The sequence below is a fragment of the Triturus cristatus genome, chromosome 12 (assembly GCF_964204655.1).
Source record: "Triturus cristatus chromosome 12, aTriCri1.1, whole genome shotgun sequence".
NCBI lineage: Eukaryota > Metazoa > Chordata > Amphibia > Caudata > Salamandridae > Triturus > Triturus cristatus.
In genome coordinates this window covers 99,625,876-99,645,068 of record NC_140595.1, presented here as the reverse complement: position 1 = coordinate 99,645,068, position 19,193 = coordinate 99,625,876, and the positions used below count along the sequence as shown (strand labels likewise).

General features: G+C 46.1%; 1 protein-coding gene across 2 annotated transcripts in view; it reads left to right on the top strand.

Moving 5' to 3' along the window:
- Nucleotides 1–19,193, top strand: part of ADAMTSL4 (ADAMTS like 4) — a 264,753-nt gene that overhangs the window by 230,082 nt on the left and 15,478 nt on the right. For both annotated transcript variants that reach the window (XM_085639415.1, XM_085639416.1), the window contains exons 12-16: nucleotides 5,219–5,348; nucleotides 8,093–8,297; nucleotides 9,231–9,404; nucleotides 12,142–12,315; nucleotides 16,308–16,487. In XM_085639415.1, coding sequence (XP_085495541.1) covers nucleotides 5,219–5,348; nucleotides 8,093–8,297; nucleotides 9,231–9,404; nucleotides 12,142–12,315; nucleotides 16,308–16,487 — 863 coding nt within the window. The remainder of the gene's footprint in view (nucleotides 1–5,218; nucleotides 5,349–8,092; nucleotides 8,298–9,230; nucleotides 9,405–12,141; nucleotides 12,316–16,307; nucleotides 16,488–19,193) is intronic.

The following is a 19,193-nucleotide window of genomic DNA, read 5'->3' as shown; positions in this document are numbered from 1 at the left end:
CACTCTTCGTTCTTCAGCAGTCGTGTTCCACATACTTCACCATCCTCGCTCCACAGCCCTCACCAGCCTCACCCACAACCTCCCTCCACATCCTTCACCAGCCTCACCCACAGCCCTCACCAGCCTCACAGCCTTCATCAACCATGTGCCACAACCTTCACCAGCCCTGCTCCACATCCTTGACCAGCTCTCACTTCTCATCCTTCACCAGTCTCTTTCCAGAGCCTTCACCACCCTCCTTCCATAACCTTCACTAGCCTCACTTCACAGTTGTTGCCATCATTTCTCACCATCCTATTTCATTGCCACTGGCTTGCCCATATTTCCTTCTCACTAACGACTGGATGGACTGATGTGAATAAAGGTGCCAAGGAGCTGGGTCATGCATATTAACAGGGTGTGCGTGGGCAGATATTAACATGTGTGTGTGGGCAGATATTAAGGTGTGTGTGGTGAATATTAACAAGGTGTGTGTGGGTTGACTAAAGATCTAGCAGTCCAAGTGTCTCTATGGACAATAGTTTGTAACTTTGAGTTTGTCCTTGAAACGTCATGACCATACCTTGGCCCTAACAACCTGTGCTCGAGATCATTAAGTGGAGGTATACTTTTCTATGAATTAAACTTCAGAATGCATGACACAAGATATCAGTGTCTTAAAAAAGGTTTGCTTTCTAGGGTTAGAGACACCACGACTCATCTAATCTAGCAGAGCAGCAGAGGGCACTTGAATGCTCTACGTGGAACCATAGAGCCCAGATCTGTATTATAGAAGGTCTTCTAAAAAATCAAATAAGTGATTGGAAAAAAGTTCATCAGAAACATCACTTGATTAATGTGGAAAATGGAGACTATGTAAAAAAGGAATGGAGGAAAAGGGCTGTGTCTGCAGTATCATACAGTTCTTGTGAAAAACAGTTTAAGAGTTCTGAGTATGTATTAGTTACCATTTTGGTTAAGTATTAAAGTTTAGTTTGTGAAACTTTGGCCTCAAACAAGTTACGTGCTGAAGGTTATATGTGAACATGGCTCTCCCTATTCGATTTCCTCACAGAGATTTTGGCAGGAAAATCTTGGCAGAGTGTGTTTGGCCAAAAAAGCCCGGAATGAGGGATGCCCTGTAGGAGCCAGTGCAGAAACGCATATTCCTACAGTAATGCCTTCCTTATAAAACTGACATTTTCCTGGGAGTTCTGCCTGCCCAGGAATTGCCAGACCCAACAGTACCAGTAATTCTGGGTGCAGGATTACATTTGTAAAAAAATGCTCCATTCGTATTCGAGGCCTTTCTGTTTATTAGCTTTTAAAGGTGTTCACTCCTCGCATATCTATGCCCCAGCAACCTCTTCTCTCTGATTTTTAATACTGCTAATGTTGATCCTTTTTTAGCATCCCGTGTAAATAATGTACATATACCCGTTTCATCTTAAGAACACTCAATGCTGTGCATTTTAGATTGTATCTCAGCACAGCCTCCCACAATGCAGTCCATGATGGCCTGATGGAGCTGGTTTTATGACACCATTTTAGGGATGGGAGAAGAATCCTCTTGGAGGCTTCCTCAGGCGTGGTGAGGGATCAGAGAAGAATCTCGTGGAGGCTTCCTCGGGGAATGGTGAGGGGTGGGAGAAGAATCCTCTTGGAGGCCTCCTCGGGCGTAGTGAGGGATGGGAGGAGAATCCTCTTGGAGGCTTCCTCGGGCACGGTGAGGGATCAGAGAAGAATCTCGTGGAGGCTTCCTCGGGCGCGGTGAGAGGTGGGAGAAGAATTCTCTAGGAAGCATCCTCGGGCGCAGTGAGGGATGGGAGAAGAATCTTTTTAGAGGCTTCCTCGGGTGCCGTGAGGGGTCGGAAAAGAAACCTCTTGGAGGCTTCCTCGGGCATGGTGAGGGGTGGGAGAATAATTCTCTAGGAAGCATCCTCGGGCATGGTGAGGGGTGGGAAAAGAATCCTCTTGGAGGCTTCCCTGGGCGCGGGGAGGGGTGGGAGAAGAATTCTCTAGGAGACATCCTCGGGCTCAGTGATGGGTGGGAGAAGAATCCTCTTTGAGGCCTCCTCGGGTGTGGTGAAGGATGGAAGAAAAATCCTCTAGGAGGCCTCCTCTGGCGCGGTGAGGGATGGGAGAAGAATGCTCTTGGAGGCCTCCTCGGGTGCGGTAAGGGATGAGAAAAGAATCCTCTTGGAGGCTTCCTCCGATGTGGTGAGGGATGGGAGAAGAATCTTCTTGGAAGCCTCCTAGGGGCATGGAGAGGGATGGGAGAAGAATCCTCTTGGAGGCTTCCTCGGGCGCAGTGAGGGATGGGAGAAGAATCCTCTTGGAGGCTTCCTCAGGCACGGTGAGTGAAAAATCCTCTTGGAGGCTTCCTTGGACGCAGTGAGGGGTGGGAGAAGAATTATCTAGGAAGCATCCTCAGGTGCGGTGAGGGATGGGAGAAGAATCCTCTTGGAGGCTTCCTCGGGCGCGGTGAGGGATGGGAGAAGAATCTTCTTAGAGGCTTCCTCGGGCGCGGTGAGGGGTGGGAAAAGAATCCTCTTGGAGGCCTCCTCGGGCGCAGTGAGCGGTGGGAGAAAAATCCTCTTGGAGGCTTCCTCTGGCGCGGTGAGGGATGGTAGAAGAATCCTCTTGGAGGCTTCCTCGGGCATGGTGAGGGATGGGAGAAGAATCCTCTTGGAGGCCTCCTCGGGCGCAGTGAGGGGTAGGAGAAGAATCCTCTTGGAGGCTTCCTCTGGCACGGTGAGGGATGGGAGAAGAATCCTCTTGGAGGCTTCCTCGGGCATGGTGAGCGGTGGGAGAAGAATTCTCTAGGAAGCATCCTCGGGCGCGGTGGGGGATGGGAGAAGAATCTTCTTAGAGGCTTCCTCGGGCGCGGTGAGGGGTGGGAAAAGAATCCTCTTGGAGGCTTCCTCGGGCGCGGTGAGGGATGGGAGAAGAATCCTCTCGGAGGCTTCCTTGGGCGCGGTGAGGGGTGGGAGAAGAATTCTCTAGGAGACATCCTCGGGCTCAGTGATGGGTGGGAGAAGAATCCTCTTGGAGGCTTCCTCGGGCACGGTGAGGGATGGGAGAAGAATCCTCTAGGAGGCTTCCTCAGGCACAATGAGGGATGGGAGAAGAATCCTCTTGGAAGCCTCCTCGGGCGCGGTGAGGGATGGAAGAAGAATCTTCTTGGAGGCTTCCTTGGGCGCGGGGGAGGGGTGGGAGAAGGATTCTCTAGGAGACATCCTCGGGCTCAGTGATGGGTGGGAGAAGAATCCTCTTGGAGGCTTCCTCGGGCACGGTGAGGGATGGGAGAAGAATCCTCTTGGAAGCCTCCTCGGGCGGGGTGAGGGATAGAAGAATCTTCTTGGAGGCTTCCTCGGGCGTGGTAAACTCTACTGTGCAGGGTGAAGCATGGGCACAAGTTCTATCTACTAAATCAGTCAACTGGTGATTGCAATCCAGATTGAATGTATAAAAACAAAGTTTACATTTTGAGCATTGACCATAGATGACCAGAGTCTGTGTGAGACTGTCCCGGGTTTCCACCCAATGACAACTCTGCCTTTGCTGGGGAGGAGGGAGTGATCTTTCTGTCATTGTTTGCATTTTCCAGCATGTGATGCCCGATGTGACAAGGGTCGTGATACTATGTCATACACCTACATAGGACAGCTACCTAGGCTTATTGCTTCACATTCATGCTACACTGGAGCAGTGAATAATTTGTTAAAAAAAAAAAATTATACGTGCCAAGGCACTGCAGCTTGCACCACCCATTGCCCCTGTCAGTGCTGCCAATGACAGTATCAACACAACTACTAACCGTCACACTCCTACAAGTGTGACAGTTCAGATTATTCCAGGCCATTATAGCTATAAGGATGGATTGGACTGCAGGCACTAATCATTTTTAATGTATATTGAATTAATGAAGAACTGTTGTGCTCTTCTCTCAATCAGACAAACAGCGCCACCAGGTGGCAGACTGTCATAGGTGCTGTTTTTGACAAGTGCCGAGCACCGGAAACCACCGGTGCAAATTAAGCACTACACTTAGGCTAGATGTAGACAGTGGAACAGAGTCTTTTATTTGGTGTGAGAGGTTCATTCGATTGCTGCATGCAGGGCCTAATTTGAGATAGTGGTTACAGGTGGAGTCCAACTGCATTCACTTTTGGGGACTTGCACTTATTTTTCCTTAACAGGTTTTGATCCGGAGCAGGAGAGAGAACAACACAAAAAGGAGGAGAAAGAGAAAAAAGTTAAAACAGTCACTGAGGGAGAAAGCAGGGACCCGTAAGAGTGAGATTAAGGGGCAGGGAGTGCGTGGACTCTACAAGCATGAGGTGGAATCAAAGCTACGCAGCATTAATATATGGCACCCTGACCTTCAACACCACTGGCTATAGACTTCTGAGCAAAACTTTGCTCTCAACACTGACTCTTTTATAAATTAAGCACCAGCTACATTGTGTTTTTTTTTTTTTTTAGCTAGTGTGTATTAGAGCAAGGGCGACAAATATAGGTCTAAGGAGGTTGAATACATGCCAGACTTTCCAGATATCTCGACAAAATGTGCTTACATTCTATATATCTAAGTGGAGGGAAAGGTCATTTACCCCGCAGTCAGAACTGCGACCTGCCTCCACAACGCAGTCACTACCTCGACTGTGAAGTTACCACGCATTCCTTTACCCTGCAAGTTTTACAGTGACTTGCTTTAGAGGGAGCGTTGTTGGACTGGTGGTGAATCTTACATCCAACGTCTTTCCTACTGTTGCGTAGACTGGAGTTGGAATAGTTATTTATACTATTACAAACTCCAGCGCCACCCATAGGCAAGTCGCTGTAACGACTTAAGTGGAAAAGTAAGTGGTGAGGTCGCAGTCAGGGTAGTGACTGCATTGTAAAGGCATGCGGGGTAAAATGCATGCGGGGTTCCCGCATACATCCCCAAGATCTGGCCTGGCTAGACCAAAGTTTGACACCTGTGCATTAAAAGGTATGTGTTTCGTCACTGATGTCGTCGTGGGGGTGCCTTTTCGGTGTATCCTCACGGAAATATGCCCTGGGAAGAGGAAGGTGATGAGAAGCTAATGAATATTACTCGTAAATATTCGACTCAGTAACAAATATGGAACTTCTGTCTTGTAGTGGAGGGAATTGCCTGTAGTGCTCGCTGTATAGCTCGGTCTTCGAGGCGCTAGAATGTCCTAAGCTCTCCGTTGTTGTCATGTTGCAGGGTTTTGGCTCCCCATCATCCGATGCGTGTCCCGCAGCTCCCACGAAGAAGTGCACGAGGCCGACTGCGACCCCGCCAGCAGACCCGCGCCCTCCCAAGAAGTGTGCAGCACCCAGCCGTGCCCGGCCTTGTACGTACCACGAGGTGTTCCGCCACTTCTAATGCCTTGCTTCGTGATTTACGCGTGTGGTTGGAGAAGTTAATGGTGGGTTTCCTGTTTCTGAAGCCAGAGGAGTGCTCATGTTCTTGGCTGGAAATGTGGGCAGGTCCCTCGGCGAGGGGCTGAACCCCATTACCAGCCAAGAATAACTAGAAACTTGGTATCTCTAGGAAAAAGAAATGAAACGAATTGCAGTCAATCTCTTTTTCTTGGTCTCTATTTCTCTCTTTCTTTCTTTGTCTTTTTATCTCTCTTCCACCTGCCTTAGCCCCTTTACCGCTTCTCCCAGTTCCTCCCTCCCCATAATTTTGCAGAGTATGTGTGTAGATCACAGGTAAGAATTGTGTGTAAACTAGCTCCATGGTTAAACTGATTTGTTTGCAGAGATCCTCGTGTTACACACAGATCACCAGTGTTACAATCATGGTAAAACAGCTCCGTGCAATGTGCAACAGCTGCCTGCAACCTACAAAGCGGTACAAAAGGGGGTGGTGATGGACGGAGCATCAGAACCAATCAAACACTCACACCCAGTCAACAGATCTGGGTTTGATCCATCACCGTTCTTTAGCCCACTCTGCCACCCCAGTTCAGTGCAACCTACAAGGCATAACTTAAAACCATTTCAGGTTTGAACTCAATCTTTCTTTAGTGTAAGTTTGATAAAATTAGTTCTGGTAAGCAGAAAGAAAGGCGTGGAAAAAAAATCTTCCTTGTCCTGCAGGATTCTGCTGTACGCTCACAATGAAAGTGCACAGAAGCTGCTGCGTTTGTAGGGTGGTTGGCACACCGCACTGGGACTTACTGAGAACGATTTATTTACTACATCCTCCCTGAAACTGGATTTGCTAATGCCTGCCACACCGATTGACTTTACCAATGGTTGTTTATGACTTGATTGTTAACCTTCGTTTTACCTTTAGCAGTTATCGTAGCTCACTTGCTGCATGTTTTTATAGAAGCCTTCTTATGACCTCCATAATCAGTCCAATCCCGTTTGATCTCGATCTGCTCTTCATCCTTCCGAGGTTGATAGTGTGTGGCCATTGTATTGTTTAACAATAGCGCCAACAGTCTAACTTCAAAGAGAAATCTTTGCAGTGTGTTCTCTATAAGTGTTATGGCGGACAGACGCGCGACTTTCACTGAAACGAGTAGTGTTATTTGTTTCACGCCAGCTTTTAGTTTCCCTATTTTATGAAAACAAGACTTCACCGGAAGGGAAATAATTATGCGGGAGTGATAAGGTTTAATATGTCAGTTGCCATGGCCTTGTTTGCGCCTATCCAGTAACATTACTGGTCTTCTTGCGCCCTCTCGTGCATCCTTTGTGTACTGCAGTCACAGAGCCTTCAGAATTCATTGGCAATTATTTTAAGAAGAAAGTCCAGCCATAACAGTACCCCATTTAAGAGTTTTTTTTAGGACAGTAGGCTAGACGCCAGCCAGGAGAACCGCCAAGCAGGGATGTAGCTATCATTGGTGGCGCAGGTGCAGTGGCACCACAGTTTCACTCACTGAAGTAAGGGGTCCTGGGGGGGGGGGGGGGCATAGTAATCTGATAATTGCTTTAGTCTACTACAACAGCAGTCAAGGTGGCCATTTTCCTTTATTGCACCAAGGCCCATGGCATGCTTGTTTTGATACTGCCGTCAAGCCGGTGCAGCTGCTTTTCGGCGATCAGTGGCTACCCGGAAGGAACGTCTCTACCTCTGGGACATTCCTTTCAGGTAGCCGCTGTAAGGTGGTTTTTATATTTTTTGAGTTTGCATCCCCAAGAAGGGTAGGTGTTCTGTACATGTTATGATGGAGAGAACTTCATTTGTGAGTGGGCGCGAGTAGCAGTGCTGAGTTTGTGCCGGTGGTGGGTGCAGCACTTACTGTCGGGTCCTGGACATGCTTTTCATAGTTGGGCTTTGACTCAGAGGGGGAAAGGGGAATGGAGGAAGAGAAAGATAGGAAAACAGTGACTAAGTGAGAAAGCTGTGATGAAATGAACCTGCAAAAGTGAAATAAAGGGACAGGAAGTGCAGGGTGATGGAAGGACATGAGCCTTGGTTTTCAGCAACCCCAGCGTTCTGAAGCACCAACTACTGGCTCCCAAGACAAATTTGGGCACCTACACCTATTTTGTTATTATTTTTACAAAATAACTGAGTGTAAGGAGTTAGTAGACTGGCAGTTCACCTACAGCCGGAAAATCCTCGCAACGGATCAGATAAACAAACTTGCAATGGACTCACAGCTTAGTGTTAAGAAACACAACCTTACGTCAAAAACCGCTTTGATGAAGAGTTACAGCTCCCACGTCGTTGACTTTTGCCAATTTAAATGCTCCTTTTATTGACAAAACATACAAAGTTCAGTTACAGGCTGTTGAAAGCTGCATAACAAATTTGCATCCCAACAGACTGTATTGCAAGGGTCAGTCCTCACCAAGGTTCCAGGGTGCTGGACACTACTTTTAGGTACAGGTGCATGCGTGGAGCGAGATCCGTGTGGCGTATCTGCCCCCTCCCCCCCATCAAATGTCTTGTCAGGCCAATATAAAGTTCAAAGAGGCCCTGCAGTAGAGCACGTTGGACATCACAGTTTATGGGCAGATGTCCTGCAACCACCAAGCTCTAGGTAAAGCCAGCTGTGCTCTTCTGTAGGCACTGGATTGATTGTTGCCTTACAAAGGTAAAGTGACTGTTCTCTTTATCTTGCTGTAGCTGGGATGCAGGTGAGTGGTCTGCGTGCAGCAAGTCTTGTGGGCCTGGGATGCAGCACCGCCAGGTTATTTGTCGCCAGATGTACGCCAACCGCACAACCATGGTCCACCCACAGCGGTGCAGCCAGCTGGAGAAACCCAACGTCACCCAATCCTGCCAACTCCGCATCTGCAGCCACTGGGAGATCAGCACCAACTGGACCACGGTAAGGAAACCAGACATGGCAAGAGCCAATGTGCCACAGGCAAAGTGTCTTAGAAGTGAGTCCTGGGATGCTAATAGGAGGGAGGTGCACTAGAGGGAGGTGAGAGCGCACCAACTCTACCCAAATAAATAAATTTCTCTCTTCTGTGGCACTCAAAAGCCAGGAGAGAGTGTCACAGGAGAGAGAAAGCTCTGAAGAGATGCTTAGAGGAAAATTGTATTATTGATAGGGGATCGAGCACCTTGGTGTCCAAGGAGGATGCCGTGGAGAAACCTCTAAAGTGAGGGCACAGGGGCGCAATTAAGAGAGCGACAAAGGGAAGATCATCGGGCAGAGATGTGTGGTGAAATTAGAATTAGCAAGAGAGAGAACAAGAAAACTTCACAGAAACGGGGGATAGTAGGGGGACAGACAAATGAATGCAGGAGTGGGTGAGGGATTCAGAAGAGGGGGGCAAGAGATAATGTTGTGTAAGGAATCGTGGAAGAGGAAGATAGGATGGATTAAGACTGTGTTAGGGAATAGTGTAAAATGAGAGGAGTTTGGGTTCACTTTAAAACATCCAGTCTTTGTCCTGACTCCGAGACATGACATGGCATGGTATGGTGGCCAGGTGGGGTTGAGACACAAGAATCCATGGGACTACAGGTAGAGGAGTGGATGTGGGGGTGCCCGGGAGCAGCAGGGCATGGGTCCCTAAGGCTTCTAGGAAGGGAACTACTAGTGGAGCAGAAGAAAGGCCCAGGGCTGAAGATGAGTGCTGCAGGGAGCTGGTGGAACAGAAGAATGACAAGAGAGAAGGTGAAGATGACGATGTTGGTCTTAGGATGATGGTTACTGAAGCCAATGATGCTAAACCAAAGATGACCTTCATGATTGAGCTAGTGATGTTAAGGGAGACAATAATGACTTATCTCCTCTCCGTTTCCACAGTGCTCGGTGATGTGTGGAACAGGTCAGCGGATGCGGAATGTGCGATGCATCAGTAACCTTGGTGACGTCTTAAGTGAGGGGGATTGCAGCGTCCGCCTGCGCCCCAAGACCAGCGAGTCCTGTGATATGGGGCCCTGCGTCCGCAGCTGGTTCCATGACGACTGGAGCCGCACGGTAATGGTTTGCACCTAAAGGGAGAGCTCGCGTAGAACAGGAGAGAAGCGATTGTTGATTTATCATGTATGGACTGGGTATAAATGGTCATTGTACTATATTTTAATATATTAACGTTTACAAGTGCTTGGTGGAGGCCCCCAATGATGGCAAAGGTCTGTGGGGGAACTGGGCCACTTGGGCCACTCAGCTGACACTAGGAATCTACTTTGAATTACCATTATATTAAAAGCATTGACCTCTCTTTTAATTGTTTGCATCCCCTTCCTTAAGGTGAAGGAATTTCTTAGTGTAGACATGGTGACATTTTGGAATGAGAACTTGGTGCCTGGCACAGTTGAGGAGGCTCAAAACAGGATTTTGAAGGTGGACAAAAAGGGTGTGTGTGGCTTCAGTATCAAGAAAGGGAAGTTATAGTGGATTGTTGCAATAGTCAGGCTTACCACTTCCGAAGACGGAAGCAGGCCTAGTATTAATCTTGTAGAAAGAATCTAGAAAACACTTTCAAGCTGACCAAATCTAACTGTCTTATTTACAGCTAGCAATGTACCACTGCACAAACCGTATAAAGTACAGTTGTATTAACCTTGTAGAAACTGTTTGAAAAGAACTGTTTCCAGCTGCCTAAGGCCTGTCTAAACCTACAGATTGTAAACTATAAGCTTACTTCGGAAGCTTTTGCATGTAAGGTCCAGCTTATAATAGCCTTACTAATGAGCATATTCCAACAAATCGTTTACGATTGTCTTTTCCAAGGTAACACAGGGCATTGTGGTAGCCACAGGTTTCACAATATTGGATACACAGCGTAGACGAATCCTCAATGTGAATTCGTATACAAGGAGGTTAGAGACATATGAGCCGAAGTTCAGAATACGGTAGGATGCTCCATGCACATAGACCAAAGATCTGTGGGTAGCTGACACAATTATGCTTAAGTTGAGCTCTCTTCTGGGTGTATGAGGGACTATAGATTCACAGTAAGAATTTACCACAATTCAGAGTACTTATGTTTACCATTTAATAGGCGTGTAGGGCCCACAATATTGCAAGATGGCTGACAGGTGCATATCAGTAGAATATTGCATTTGACTATTTGTGTTTGGCCTTAGTATTTGTGTATTCCTTCAAAAGCACTTATGTGGTGAAGAGAAGAAGAGATTAGAGGTTGTCTTTGGTAGCCGAGAGGACTCTTTAGGAATTGGTTGAAATGTGACACAAGAGAGGCGGGGGTTACGAAAACTATAGTAATTCATGGACTTCTAAAGCTGCTGCTTTGAACAGCTGTGATATGTGCTACCACACTCAGAGTCGTTCTAGAAAAAATGAGTGCCCTACTCTGTGGTTTAACTGATGCAAAAACCCTTAAAAGTATCAAACACAAAAGAATGGGAAGGGCATGACCAAGAATTAATAACAATGTAATTGATCATTTGCGTTAATTGCTTTTCAACAATTTGTGATGTTTTAAATGGAAGTCTTAGCAGTCCCTTAAATCTTGTGTAGTAGAAAAATGTCATTTATTTAATTTTACAGTATGATGATGAATACAGCCATCGTGTTTCGTCCTGGAAAACAGTGGGGCTTCTTCAGGCTAAAGTAACTTTCTCAGATTCTATAAATATTCATCATTCCAGAAGTGAGAGTGACATATCTCGAATTCAGTGGTTTCCTGTTTCAATTTAGGGCAACATTTAATGTAGTTCTATCATAATGTGGTGTGCGGCTACCATTTTGTGATGCATTACATTGACATGTGATAATGATGTCAGGCCACGCAATGTTCAGTATCGGTTACAGGCATTTACAAGAATGTAATGCATCACACTGAAAGCAGTGAACACAGATGATCATTTACATTTTTGTTAATTTGTGGTTCTGCCCCGCCCTCCCACTCTTCTGTACTACAGTAATGCATAATGGGTGCACAGTGCCTCGTCGCTAGTAACACCAGGATTTGTCATAGGAGAAATGAGAGCTTCTGGAGCAAAAGTTATTTAGAGGGAAGTAAGACTGATATTTTGTGCCTAGAGGAGATCTTGGCAGAGGCTTAAGAGAGAGGCAGGTAAGCCGGAACTATCAGTGGTAGGAATAGGTAATGTTGTTGAAGGAGCAGTTAGGAATTACATGGCACGTGGTTAAAGTGATAAAGTAAGGAAGCCAGTTATACTTCCATTGCTGCCTTGTTCAACCGCAGAAAATCAGTGAGACAAGTTGGTTTTGAAGCCTGAATGGTTACCATTAAACAATAGAATAACTCTGTATAATTCATCGTGTAGCTTTGTGGTTGTGTCTGAGTGACTCTGCTCAGCCCCCTTCCCTATTAGGCTTTTGGTCTCCGAAGGTCCTGGATGAAGGTGGAACAGGTTCTAGGGCGTTGTTTCTCTAGGTACCTATACAGGATGTGCTAACCTGGAAGGGATCTTATGTCAAGGTAGATGTGTGCATCTGTTGCCCCTAGTAGGCAGATGGCAGAAAGCTCTCGCGAATGAAGCTGTGACTGATATCCTGCAGGCAAACCTGTGTTCTATAAGATGTTACGGGTAAGTAGCTTGCCCTTCATCAAGTCCTGAGGTGTGGTGATGGTGCAGGATCCTGACTCTCTCCGTATGGATTTGTGTTCTGCAGAGTTTTTGAGTATGGTTGTCGGGTGCTAGAGTTGTTCTTACTGGAGTTCTACAGTGGTGCGATTTGAATGATTTTGTGATGCGTGCTTTCTCCTCTATACCCGATACAGTGCTCGGCGGAGTGTGGCACGGGAATCCAGCGCCGATCAGTGGTGTGCTTGTCCAGTGAGGTCGGCGGGGAGTCGGGCGAAGCCTGCACGGGATACAGACCGGCGGATATGAGGGCCTGTGATGGTGGACCTTGCAGCAGGGTCATACTGTGGTACACGGGCCCTTGGAGTCAGGTGAGTTGGTGACTAGAATACCATGGCTACTCAAAATGACAATTAAATATGTTAATAGGATAACAGGCTTGCTTCATACAGCTGCCTGTACATTAAATGTGGACATTTGGAATGCCAGGAGAAGAGCCTCAACCTTTCATCTTTCTGAGACTGGAAAAATAAATGCTACATTTGTTCCGTAATATGTTACACCCTTCTCAAATTGATATAATGCTAAAAAAATACTGTGAAATTTAAAGTTACAAGTATTATTAATGTAATGAATCGCCTTTAATAATAGTAGTGGTAACAACTTTAGTAGTAATGTGCCTATGCATATTTGGCGCGGTTACGCCATAGCATTCCAAAGAGGTGGACAAACCCAGCAGAATTCTAGACAAATGTTTGGTTTGTCTTGACCCCTGTCCCATTGGGACTTGAGTCCCAAAATGGAGCAAAGCCAAGAACCCGTGCACTGCCCTGTACCATCTTTAAAAATAAGAAAAAAAATTAAAAAGACTAAATGCAGGCTAGCTGAGCACATGAAATCTAAAAGACAGTTGTTCTGCAGAGTGTAGCTGCAGTACACATGTGTCTCACTGAAGACCTGTAACACTGGAAGAAGAGCTACCTATCGGGCACCCGGCGTTTCCCCGGTGGGCCGCCAGAGTGGGGACCGGTTTTGGACCCCTAGGGGGCTGTTTTTGTTACCGGGGACTTATTTTGCAATATCGGCCTCGGCCCCCTGTAACAGAAGCGACAGCGGTGAGACGGGAGTGGTGCTTTCCACTAGCACCCCCACCCCCTTCCAGGACTGACCAAGCTGCTTTCCAGGGCCGGTTTCGGTTCCCAGTGTGGTCGTGCTACCTATGCCTTACGTCAGAGTCTTTTTTGTTGTTTTAATTGATGTAAATACCCTCATTGAAGTCTCTCTTCAGCTTTTCTTGTCTTGGTTTTTAAAAAAACCAAAACAATTTAAGGCAGTGATATTAACATAAAAATAATCCTGATCCAGCGGTTCAACAACAACAGATACTCCACTATCATATACTCACCTGGGCCCATAAACTCACAGTGCGTAAACCGCTAGGGTCAAGTTTGTAATTTCAACAATGTTTAGGATTAGTTATTTAATACTCCTAACTAACCTTTCACTGATCAAGGTAGTTCTTTCCTCTGGTCAATGGACCATTAGTTGAACTAGTTGATGGTGAGAATAACATAAAACTAACTGTTCTTTATTCAAAGTAAATAACCACAGACTCAGGAAAGTTTTAAATCTTTATCCAAATAAATCTATGAGAACCATCTCACAAATACAGTGTAGTCACCAACATTCATAGGAGAGGCAGACTCAATTCATTAACTCCAAAACATTTACCTCTGACTCATACAATAATCAATGCTCAGAAAGGGAGAGGACAGAGAGAAACGAACATCAGCAAATAACGAGAAATTATATTTACCGAGGATGGTGTGAAAGACCAACCCCCTGGCCAAAGAGCTGGTAAGGGTCCCCGGGATAGGTCAGGAGACAAAGACTTCAGGACAGGATAGTTGACCTCTCTAGAATACCGCCGATTGCGCCGCACCCCTCTCTGACACTCTCTTCCTCCTCGTGATTCTTCCGTGATCTTCTGATCTAACCCAATTAACTTAGGATAGAAAGTTCTGCTTCAAGTTCTGCATTCGGCTTTTCATCAGCATCTCTCCCAGCAACAGCATCTTTCGCAGCAGAGACAGCACCCACGACTCACAGCATCTGTGTCTCCCTAATTAACTAAAGCTAGCTTAATTATACCTTTCGTTCTTCATGTTACTCTCACTAATGTTTCAATATCGTAAAAATACGAAATATGATTGGTTAGACAAGGGGGGAAGCTCTATCACACCATGCTTACATGTCATTAAAATCAGTTCAACTCTTGTTCGCAAACCCATCCCCTTAATTTTTATTCATAAATTTGATTCTCATACGCGGTCACATTTCACTTTGGAACAATATAATAACATTTTGAATAAGAGTCTTCATCGTTGAACTCTTCACCATCCGTTCCCAGGGTGTAACACTTGTCCTATGGCTCCCATTGAATCTCTCAGTCATCGTTCCGGGTTAACTTTCAGTGGACATGCGCAGACTTCAAATTACTCAGCTTAATTCAGTTTTACGAGAGATGCCCAAATACGCACTAGTGATAAAGTCAGAAAAACAAATATTAATTTCACAAATAAAGTGGTCACACTGTATGCCACCAACCTCTACTCTATTCCCCTTTACTTATTAATACTTTTCCCGCATTAGCATTAGTAAAATAGCTTGTTTTCATTTCAAGTAAGCAGATGCCATGCATGCGAGTCTTCAAGACTCCATTTTAGTATCTTTTGCTCATGCGCCAAAATTTCCCTCCAAACGTTAGTTCGTCATACTGCATAGATGCAGTTGACACATGCGCACAAAAGTTCCCCGTTTAAAGCGGTATTAGTCCGTCTTCATTGTTATCCACATTAGTACACACATATGCAAGCTTCACTAACCCGCGTGTTCATGTGGTGCGCATTAATTATTCACAACACTCATTAATAACTTTGTTAGTAAGTTAAACAAGTGGATTACATCCGAGCAAGTCTACGAAACCTTGCTCCATCAATCCCCTACTGTCCTTATGTTAAACTTTGTACTTTTTTAAAGACGCCTTAAAACATAATGTCTCCAATTGAATCGCCATATGATACTTGTATTTACCAAACATGGTGCGTTATTTAGTCATTAAATAATTAAACACCAAGCATTGCTCTCTGGTAGTAAAAGGAAGAGAGGTGGGTGATATTCAACCAGTTTCTACTGGTTACACAAGGTGCAGGCAGAAAATCTTGATTTGAAATTCCTGCTTCCCTAAAATGTGTGAGCCTATGGAAATCACTTTAGTTAACTACGCTTCTACTACTATTATGCGACTACACTAATTTAGTTCATTTTGATTGGCACATATTAGAGCACCTTGAAGGAAGACTGGTCAAGAAGTGCCAATATAAACACCTGACCTGTGAAGGGTTTAACGCACAATCATGTTTGCTGCTCAGTCGGGTACAGTTTTGTCAAAATATGCAGTGCCCATGACAAACTTATCTGGGTTCACCCATGGTAGTGCTGTCGGGGATTTGCAGTGGCGAAACGTTCACGTTTAGAAACTTTTACTTTTAACAAAAGAAATTACCCATTTTAGTTTGAACGTCTTTATCATGTGTTTACGTGGCGTTTGTGGTGGTGTTCACATGCCAACTCCCTTGATGGCTCACCTCATACTATGGCTCTTAGTGCGAAGAGAGACCACAGACTCCATTTTGGCTCAACCCTCCCAATCAGCTGCTTGTCTGCCTCTGACCCGCCACATCCAGGCAAAGCGCAACTTGTTACTGAGCAACTGGGATAGAACATGTGACTGGGGTAGCGTCACGCACCATGTGATAGAGGGGCTGGGCAGAACTTGTGGCTGAGTATTACTGATGGTCAATCTCTCTTACGCATCTCTCTGCTCTCCTTCCACACACTCTACAAATCCACCTCTTCTCTCCTTCAGCTGCTCTACTTCATCACACCTAGACTTTTGTCCTCCTCTGTCCATTTTTATTCACCTTGTTCACTCCACGATCTTCATTTCCTTTCTCTCTTTTGCTCTTCTCTCTCTCCTTATTTTCCACATTTCTATCATATTTGCTTCATTTCCTTTCACAATCCCTCATTTAATCCTCCCTTTTCTCTTTCCTCCGCATGCACTTCTGGTTTCCACATTCACGCTCCTTCCTTCACTCTTTTCTCTATCTCCGCCTTGTGCTTTTCTCTTTTCATTTATCTGTTTTTGCCTACCATTCTCTTTCTCCGATTCATGCTCTGTCCTGTGCTCTCATATCTCAGCATTTTCTGGATTCTCTTGTGTTCCCTCTTTTGCTCTCCATTACTACTTCCACCTGCTCTTCTCGTTCCCTTCTGATTTCCCGCTCTCTTCCATCCCTAGTGCTCTGCTGAGTGTGATGACGGCACCCAGAGGCGTGATGTCATCTGTGTGAGCAAGTTGCGGTCTGAGTTCAACGTGACGGATCCATCGGAGTGTGGGTCCCTGGAGAAGCCGCCTTCCCTGCAGCCGTGCAACCTGGGCCCATGTGGGGCCCGCTGGTACACCACTCCCTGGAGCGCTGTGAGTAACATGTGTACGATGGGAGACAGAGGGGTATTGGTACAGTGAGGCGAGTCCAATGAAGAGACTAAGAGCCTGATTTAGATGTTGGTGGATGGGTTACTCCATCACAACGGTGACGGATATCCCGTCCACCGACTTCTAAATCCCGTCTACCGACTTCTAAATCCCATTATATCCTATGGGATTTATATTTCGGCTGATGGAATATCCATCACGTTGTGACACAGTAACCCGTCCGCCAAGATCAAAATCAGACCCAACGTCAGCAAACTTTGAAACCCACTACAACCAAGGTCCCTGGAATTTTGCATGAATAAGGGCCCATATTATGTGTTGCAAATTATGCAGCATGTTGTGACATATTTGTTACCGTATTTGTTTTGCTGGAATTTCACTTTTATGCACATTAATGCTGTCCAGGTGAAAAAGTTGCCTTATTATTTGTTTTAGTATCTGTTGATCTGTTTCAGTTAGAGGCATTTCTTTTTTGTTCACATTATCCAGAATTTGGTGGATTGTGTGGCAAATCTATAATTATGAGGAAAACACAGTGGCCACAGAATCACATAATTCCGGTGGCTCTAATTAAAACTGGGTACATGTATGTGACCTATTAATGCATCATACCACAGAGTGGCGAGTAGTCTGGGTGAGATGGTAGAAGGGAGGAGTCGATTTAGCATCACTTACTATACATGGCAATAAACATAAGTAAACTTACCGGAACACTCCATGCCAAGGGTGCAAAGCTCACACTCTGGGTCCAATCACTGTTGTGATATCTATCCATAGATAGTCTATCAATAGACCAACAGAATGGACCCAGTGCTACAACTCCTAAAATATATGAGGTTGATAAATGAAACCCAGAACATGATTAGGCAGTGCTTTATTTGTAATACAGTAAGGGCTAGGGCCCTCGCAGTAGGCCACTGCAGCTTGCACCACCCATTGCTCCTGCCAGTGCCAGTACAAACACAAATATTAACATCACATTCGTACAAGTGTGACAGTTCTTACTATTCCAGCCTCCAAAAACGAGAATACTATCCTGGACAGCTGGTACATTTTTCAAAGTATATTGAATTATTAAACACTGTCTGTTCATGTGTTCACCTCTAAAATAGACAAACGGCGCCACCGTGTGGCTGACTGTCATAGGTTCTGGTGTTGAGAATTAAGTGCTGGTGTGGAGCACTGGCAAACAGTTGCTCAAAATAAGCACTGTGACTAGGGTTCCTGGTTTGCTACCCCCTGCTTGAGTTTCCATTTCTACAGGTGTCAGAATAAATTAAATAAATTAAAGAAGCCTAGGTACAGCCTAATTAATTTTGCTCGAAATGAGGGAGCCATAGAAGCAAATCAGTTTCACAGTGTGGCTAGCCTCTAAGAGGACCAAAGGTGGAGCTGGTTTTCTCTCTGCTTTCATTCTAAAGACTAGTCTTAGCTGGGTGGACAACTGCACATGTGGATCAGGGCCTCAGAATGAATCTGTCCTACACTCTTCTATCTGTGAGGGCGGCCCATCCCAGGAATCTCTGGCTGGAAACCTTACACCGGGAGAGAGGAGAAATGAAATGAAATGAAAAATTATATTTATATAGCGCGTAACTACCCAGAGGCCTCGCAGCGCTTTAATTGATCACTGTGGCGGGCCGCAGGGTGAGAATAACACGCTTTTGCGAACAGGTGGGTTTTCAAAGCCTTCCTAAATGCCAACCGGTTATTATTTTCTCTGAGAGCTAAGGGGAGGGAATTCCAGAGTCTCGCGGCGGTATGGGAGAAGGAACGGCCACCCCATCGGGCTTTGTTGATTTTTGTTGTAGTTGCTAGGTGCAGTGAACCAGAGCTAAGGGCTCTAGATGGAGCGTAAGGCATAACTAAGGGGAACAGAATGGCAGGGCCTGTACGATGGAAGGATTTGTGCACAATGCACATAGCCTTAAACTGAGCTCTGGCGGCCATTGGGAGCCAGTGCAGTTCTTTTAGAGCTTTCTTAGCTGACTGCCAACGGGGGATGTTAAATAGTAATCGAGCGGCACAGTTTTGTGTGATTTGAAGCCTATTGGTCACTGATGCCGGAGCACCTAGGTATAGAGCATTTCCATAGTCCAGGCGGGAGAGTATCAGGGCCTGAACCATGATTCTCCTCGCCTGGAAAGGAAGCAGAGGGAGGACTTTACGGAGCATTTTCATTAGACCGACGCACGTAGAGGCAGTTTTGGTAGCCTGGATCGAAAAGTCCAGCGGTTTATCGAGCCAGATTCCAAGGCTCTTTATCTGAGGTTTAGGAGGAGGAGGAGCACCAAGGCAAGTGGGCCAAATGGAAGCCAGCGTGGACGGGGGAGAGTTGCCCAATAACATATTCTCCGTCTTCTCCCCATTAAGTTTGAGACAGGAGGACAGCATCCACTTAGCAACGGCCTCTAGACAGAGGCCCAGGGTGTTGGAAGACTCCTCGGTGTGGTCCAGAGAGACCACCAGTTGGGTGTCGTCCGCGTAGGTGACAATACGCACACCAAAAGACTGGACTATCTCCGCTAGAGGTCGCATATAGACATTAAAAAGGGTGGGGCTCAGGGACGAGCCCTGGGGAACCCCACAGCTAAGTGGTTGCTTAGGGGAGACTACCTCACCCTCAAACACCTGGAAGAAACGCTCGTCCAGGAAGGAGGTCAGCCATTCCAGGGCCGCGCCCGCCAC